The sequence below is a fragment of the Leucopleurus acutus genome, assembly GCF_964270905.1.
Source record: "Leucopleurus acutus genome assembly, chromosome: 2".
Lineage (NCBI taxonomy): Eukaryota > Metazoa > Chordata > Mammalia > Artiodactyla > Delphinidae > Leucopleurus > Leucopleurus acutus.
In genome coordinates this window covers 180,975,840-180,983,237 of record NC_139143.1, presented here as the reverse complement: position 1 = coordinate 180,983,237, position 7,398 = coordinate 180,975,840, and the positions used below count along the sequence as shown (strand labels likewise).

General features: G+C 59.1%; 1 protein-coding gene across 1 annotated transcript in view; it reads left to right on the top strand.

The window, feature by feature from the left end:
* Nucleotides 1-2,280: 2,280 nt before the first annotated feature.
* Nucleotides 2,281-7,398, top strand: part of CROCC (ciliary rootlet coiled-coil, rootletin) — a gene marked incomplete at its 5' end in the record, with an annotated part of 43,315 nt that continues 38,197 nt past the window's right edge. The window contains 3 exons of the mRNA XM_082865690.1: nt 2,281-2,340; nt 2,938-3,079; nt 3,699-3,853. Coding sequence (XP_082721816.1) covers nt 2,281-2,340; nt 2,938-3,079; nt 3,699-3,853 — 357 coding nt within the window. The remainder of the gene's footprint in view (nt 2,341-2,937; nt 3,080-3,698; nt 3,854-7,398) is intronic.

Below are 7,398 nucleotides of genomic sequence, written 5' to 3'. Positions count from 1 at the left end.
GAAAAGGAAACTGAGGCTCAGAGAGGCAAACTCATTGGCCATTGGCCCAGGGTCACACAGCTTGTGGGGAGGCACAGCCAGATTGGATTCCTGGCAGTCAGACGCTGAAGCTGTAACATCCAGATCTTTCCTATGAGGAATTCAATTGTTGTTCGGAGAATTGGGTGGAACCTGCAGACATTAGAAAATGCACATACACGCAGGGTTTAGATACGGTTTCTTGGGCTTTATAATAGAACCCAGAAGGACCAGAGGGGGAGAACTTTGTGGACAGAGCCAAGGGCTGGAATCACTCAGCGCAAAGGGTTCTGGTATCCTGCTCCCTTCCCCCATCCCCTAGGGCACTGGCTGGGGAAGGGCACAGAATAAGTCAGTTCAGTTCACCAAGCACATCTGGGGCGCCCTCTCTGCCAAGCTGGGCAAGCAGGTCTGGAGAGCCTGGCCTGCGGGTGCCTGTGGCTTCCCCCTGCTCTGGTTATGGGTGTGCAGCCTGTACAGGGGCTTTCTGGAGGCTGTCTGGAGGTGGGAAAATGGAGTCCCAGGGTTTTGTAGTGACGGCTTCCTGCCTCTGGCTGCGTTTAGTTTTGCCTAAATCTGGCCTTGGTTGCCATGGCAATGTGGAGGCACTTATTATTTTGGCCCAGTGTACCCTGTTTCCTGGTTTTCCATTTCCAGAGCAGATTCCCTAGTTGCGGGTGAGGGTTCCAGGCTCTGCTTGGACTGATGTACGTTTATGCAGCACCTGCTGCATTCCTGGGTCTGACTTAGACACGGTTGGTAGAGCGTTGAAGTGCAAATGCCCCGGTCTTGCCCTTGAGGCACTTATTGGGAGGCTGCCTGGCTTAAGTGGAAAGAACTTAGGGCTTCCCACTTCCCTGCAGCAGTGTGCCACTTTGTATAGGTAGGAGCCCCAACCTTTCTGTGTCCCGGTTTTCTCATCTGGAAATGGGTTGAGGTGAGGATTTAATGAGATAACATGAATGTGCCTCCTATGGGACACGGCATTAGAGCAGAGGGCACCCTGAGGCCGTGGGCCAAGAGGTAGCAGGAGCCCAGACACATGGTGCTAATGACAATGGGAAGAGCAGCCGCCGTTTACTCCCTGCTCACCACGTGCCAGCTGTGGTGCAAACCCCTTACACTGTTCAACCATTTCATCTTCACAGTGACTCTGTGTGGTAGGTGCTATCAGTTTCATTTTAGAGATGAGGAAACTGAGGCTCAGAGAGGTAACTTGTCCAAGGTCATACTGCCAACAAGTGGCAGAGCTGGGGCTCCGATGCGACCCCATATCTGACCCTGATTTCAGAGCTGACAGCCTAACCACTACACCGCACAGCCTCCTTGCCTTAGGGAAGGAACAATGGCAGGCAGTGGGTGGACCGCTGAGCCCCAGGGTCCGGGGTACAGGGACTGTACATTTCAGATCTTCAGATGAATGAAATCAGTATTGATCACATGCTCACTCTGAGCCCGGTGCCCAGTTGTAAGCTCTCTATGCCCCCAGGTGACTCCATGGGATGGGTGCCAATATTCGCATCTTGCAACACGGAGGCTCAGATAGGCAAAGTTGCTTTCCCTGGGGCACACAGCTAGTGCGGGGGTGGGGCTGGGAGTTGGAGAAGGGGGATTCAGCTCCTTGCCTGGACTGGGCAATTCCACAGCCTGCACCTGATGTGGGAAAACGTCATCCCAGCACCCTATAAAGACATTCTTAGCAAACCCTGTGACCCCTTTTCTGGGTCAGTAAAGACAGTCTTGAAGACTGGCCTTTTCCGCCTCCTGTATGCTGACCCCACCCCCTGCGCTTGGAGAGGGTAGAGTGTGTGTGCCTGTGTGTGTGTGTGTGTGTGTGTGCTTTCCGGAGAGGGTAGAGTGTGTGTGCGTGCCTGTGTGTGTGTGTGTGTGTGTGTGTGTGTAGTGGGGGGGGTCTTCACCTCCAGGTCCCTTCCCCCTTTCCCTTCCCCCTCCTCTCCATCCTTTCCCTCTTCTTTCCACTCCTTCCCTTTCTCCCCAACCTCCTCCCCTCTCTCCTCTCCTCCCCCTTTTCGTCCTTCCTCCTCCTGTTCCCTGCTGCCCAGCTTCCCGCCCACCCTCTCTTTTCCCCTCCCCTCCCCCCTCAGCCCCGCCCACCTCCCTGATCACGTGGGGGCGCCGCCGGATTTAAGCCTAATCTGCCCAGCGCTCAGCACAGCAGCCTGGCTGTGGGGTGGGCGGGCTGTGTTGGTCTCCAGGGCCCTGGCGCAGGGCCTGGAGAGGGGTGCCCACGGCCTCCACCCCATGAACTTGGGACTGGAGGGGTCGTTGGAGGCCCAGCTGGCACTGGAGGCGGTTATCCAGGTGGGTCCTGGGGGCTGTGCCCACCCTGTCCAGGGCAGGGGAGTGTGGGCCTAGCAGGAGTGGGAGGCGTGGGCACATCTTAGGGGTCCAGGGGTGGGAGAGGTGTGGTGGCGGGGTGCGCAGGGACCCCAGCTTGCAGCTCCCGGCCAGACTGGTGGTAGAAGGGTGCTCAGGTCTCAACTCCGTGACTCCCTTATCCAGTGCCCCTCGAGTGAAGGGAAGTCCCTACTTCCAGATTTTAGGGTTGAGGTGACCTGTGCTGGAGCAGTGGGGTCATCACCCATCTAGGGTGGGAGCTGGATTGGAGCCCCCAACGCTCTGTGCTGCCCTGGGAGGTCTGTGAGTGGGCCGTGGGCTTTGGTTTGCTTCTCTGGCCCCCGAGGGGGCCTCCTTCCCGGGGCAGGGGGCACACAGAGTATCCTCCCATTGGGCTTTTTGCGATTCTAACTCCCAGGCTTCCTTCCATTTGGGGGTTTCCCGAGGGTCTCCTGGGCACCCACATCTTTGTTTGGTGCGGCAGGACTTTGTTTCTCTCCCACCCACACCAGGGAGCCCAAGGTCCCAGGTTCCCCGCAGACCCTCCTTCTTTCCCTGCAGACACTGGAGAGCAGCATCCTGGGGTCGGGCCAGGAGAAGGGCCTGAACGTGCAGGACCCGGCCCAGGATTCCCAGCCCACCTGCCTGCCTGCCCGCATCAGGGAGATTGTCACCCGCGACTTCTCCCAGCCTGAGAGCCCAGGTACCACTCCCCTTCACAGACACTGCCTGCATCTCACCTCTTCTCACTCCCCCTCCTCGACAGTCATAATGACAATAACGAGTGCAGCTTCCATTTCTTGAATAATCACTGTGAGGCAGGCACAAGCCTGTGATGGAGGGTCCCATTTTACAGATGAGGAAATAGAGGCTCAGAGGTGTAATTTTCCCAGACTTGTTCTCCATGTGATGCTGCTGGAAGGCAGAGCTGAGCATCCCCTCCTTGCTTGCAGGCAGCCTGCTGCAAAGACTTAAACCCCAAACACCACATTCTCTCCCAGGGAAGGAGTGAGCTGGATGAACCCAAGATTAGAGGGGGAGGGCAGCTCAGCTTAGCTCAGGGCTTTGTAGAAGTATAAGGGGTGGCAGTGTCCATTCCCCACCCGGACAGGAAGGCTGATGGACCCCTGCTCCCCCTGGAGGGCAGCACCCACACCTCATATTTGGGTCGAGAGAGTCTGGGAAGGGCCCCCTCAGCTACAGCTCCTCGTGGGGACCTGGTCCATCTTCCTGCCTCCAGGGATGAGTAGGGCACCTGCAGGGGGAGGCGGTTCCTCAGGATGCAGGTGGAAGCTAATTGTGTGCCGGCTGTCCCTCTCCAGCCCTGCTGCCGGCCACCGAGATGGCATCCATGCTGTCACTGAAGGAGGAGAGCCAGCTTCTGCAGCAGGAGCTGTCCCGCGTGGAGGACCTGCTGGCCCAGAGCCGGGCTGAGCGCGATGAGCTGGCCATCAAGTACAACGCGGTCAGTGAGAGGGTGGGTGCTGCGGGGGGCTGAGAGCTGGGCTAGGGGCTCCCCTGCCGCAGGGGTGGGGAGACAGCCAGGGCAGGCCCGCTTCCTGGGCAGAATGTGGGCCCTGGAGTCAGGCCGCCTCCATTCAGATTGTGGCTCTGCCCACTTGAGCGGCCTCGAGCAAATCACCCCGCGCTGCGAGCCTGCTTTCCGTAGCGGGGACAGTAATGTGACGTGGAGCTGTGAGGAATCCATGAGACGAGGGGATGAAGTGCCTGGAAACTGGGGTATTTCATTCCTGGCTGTCCCGAGCCTGCTTGGGGGGTGGGGCACGGAGAACAAGACCCCTAGAGGCCCCTGCCACCCCTTGAGTCTCTGGGCATCTTCCTGTGCCCCCGGTTACCTGAGCCTTGGGGTCCACCCAACAGGCCGGGGTAGGCACAGGCAGCCACAGACCTGCCCTGCTCCCCGTGGGGGTGAGGCCCAGCAAAGGAAGGAAGGAAGGAGAAGCCGGGCCTGCCTGCAAGTCCAGGCAGGATTCACATCCCCCGGGACCTGTGCTGCAGGGCCTGGGCAGGAGGTCGGTGTGAGTGGAGTACAGGTGGTTCTTAGTGCATTTTCTCCTTTAGGCCTCCAGGCTCGTGGGAAATGACCCTGGGGAGTTGATGGTGGCTGAAAGTTGGTGAGAGAGTTGCATGAGGGAGGGAGTGTGTGTGCGGATGGGAGATGTGTGGGTGGTAATAACACTCGTTATAGTAGCTGCTGGTTACTGAGTGCCTACTCTGTGCCAAGCATGAGCTGGGTGCTTTACATTTAATGCACCAAGGTCGGGACCATTATGATGCTCGCTTAACAGAGGAGATAACCAAGGCTCAGAGAGGGAAAGCACCCTGCTTGAGGGTCACACAGCTGAGGGCTCTGGGTTACAGTTTTGTTTCCTGGGTATGGGAAGAGGCAACCGGCCTGGGAGTTCCAGGGGGCACCTGGCCCTGGGAAAGCTGGAAGGGCCTCAGACGTGACCCCTGATGTTACAAACGGAAGATTGAAGCTGGCCCAGGGTCCCCTGTGTGGGACTAGCAGAGCTAGGGATGGCTAGACCCCGGAGCCGGGCCTGTCTACACAGGGGCTTGTATACCCGTGATGGGAAGAGGGATCTGTGTTCCTCTGTGTCGTTGTGGGATGTGCCTGTGTCCTGACATCCGCCTGCCTGGACAAGCCCCTGATGTGTTGGGACCTGCAGAAGAGCAGGATGGTGGCCGGCACTGGGGACTGTGCAGAGCTAGTTTTCCCAAGGTTTGCAGGAGGCGTGGCAGGTGGGCTGGGCGGAGTCTGTATTGTTGGTGGTGGGCCCTGAGACAGCCCCCTCCTAGTTTAGGCTGGTCATCTTTTGGCCCCTGGCACAGTGTCAGGCCCCTGGGGGCTGCCTCTTTTACTTTTATTTATTTATTTTTGGCTGCCTCTTTTATTTTTTATTATTATTATTTTTTTTTGCGGTACGCGGGCCTCTCACTGTTGTGGCCTCTCCCCGTTGCGGAGCACAGGATCCGGACACGCAGGCTCAGCGGCCATGGCTCACGGGCCCAGCCGCTCCGCGGCACGTGGGATCTTCCCGGACCGGGGCACGAACCTGTGTCCCCTGCATCGGCAGGCGGCCTCTCAACCACTGTGCCACCAGTGAAACCCTGGCTGCCTCTTTTAAATGCCAACTTCTGACTGACAGTGAGGCTATCACTGCCCCTTAGGCTGGCATGGGGAGGGAAGAAGAGGTGGGGTAGCGGGTCCCTTTGCTTCTAGGGCACAGCTGTGGGGCTGGGCCGGTTGGGGGAGCTGCTTTGGTCTAGAAAGTTTCCTTGTGTGGCTGGAGAGGCCCCTGAATAGCATGTAGAGCGAGCCTGGCAGGAGACTGTCCTCTGTCTGAGATGTGGCCCCCTGGAGGCAGGGGCTGCATGACAGTGACCTTGAGGCCTTTCCTGGGGGTGGGTCCACAGGGAACCTCAGAGCCTGGAGATCACCTCATTAGAGATGGGGAAACAGGCCCAGGGAGGGGACATGACAGGCCCAAGGTCGGTGGTGGAGCTGGGCTGAGACCCCTGGTCCGGGACTCTGTGCTCCTGTGGCACGGTCACTCCCTGCTGCCCCCTTGTCCCCGGGCTGCAGGTGACAGGCTGCCCTATAACTGCTGCACGTGCGCTGGCTTAGGGGGCCAGTCAGTGAGGTTGTTCCGACCCCTTAAACCCCACAGCATCCCTGGGAAAGGGGAGTGGAGGTGAGGTCAGGATCTCTGTCCTATTGACTACATGTAGGGAAACTGAGGCAGGGGCTCCTAGTGGCTACCTCCCAGGTCAGAGGGAGAACCTCAGGGTCCCAGTGGAGGCCCCCGCTTCTTCCTGTCCCTGACGAGCAGGTGCTGGGCGAGGCAGCTGGGATGGGAAGGAGGGAGTCGGCTCCACAGGCCAGGCCCCCTGCCCCCCCACCCCCAGTGTCCGTGGCAACCTGGACCGGAATGTCGGGGACTGGGGCAGCGGTTGCTAGGGGAGACAGTAAACTTCTTTCATCCCTGGCTTGGTAGCAGCCTCCTTCTCTCTTGAATTACAAGTAAAATTGAAAGGCTGCTTGGTGAGCAGCAAAGTTTGTGGAAAGGGGTGGGGTGTGGCCAGGAGTGGCTTGGGTCTGGCGGTGAGCGCTGGAGAAGCGGTGGAGCGCCTGGCGGCTGCAGGAAGCCCTCTAAAGCCACGAAGCAGGCAGCAGCTGGTTCACACAGATGTGCAAAAGGCACACAACACAAGCCACAATCAGACCCTCCCCGCACACCAACACAAACCCACCTCGGGGAGACACTCAGATTCACAGAAGCTGCCCAGACACCGCACAGTCCCACCCACACGCACAGTCACACACCGTGGTATATCCGGCATACCCACACCGCAGACAACACAACATTGTCTCACAGCTCCTGGACACCTACAGCCAGACAAAGGTACACACAAGTGCACAGACGCGTGCAGAGCCCAGCTTCGCTCCCCAGGTCCGCCCACTTGTGACTGTGCACACCGTCATACAGACACATGGACACACGGGTGCACATGAAGACGACCCATCGCCCGCAGCACAACGTAGACCTGGGACTGCAGCCGCCACCTCACCCGGTCCCTGTGAAGGCCCAGACCCAGAGACACACAGGGTCCCACATGGAGACAGACGACAAGACGCACCCCCCCACCCCCAAGGAAGCGCCCGCATCCATGCACAACACACTCACGGCATCTCGGTGCCACCGTCACTGCACGCAGATGCGATGCTCTGCCCATCACCTGACTTAGGTGGACTTCGCGCAGATGCTGGCCACGGGCCTGCAGCACACCCTCCAGGTGGAGACCCCCTGCACATTGCCTTCTCCTCCACCCTCAGACCGGATCCCCACCCACATAAGCTGAAGCCCCAAGCAGCCTCCGTGGGCACAGTCACCCTGCCCAGCGCTGTCCCCGGGGGTGGGCGTGGTTTGGCCGAATATCGGCTTCCCTGTGCACCGAGGCCGAACAGAAATACGGAGACAGGGATTTTGGAGGAAG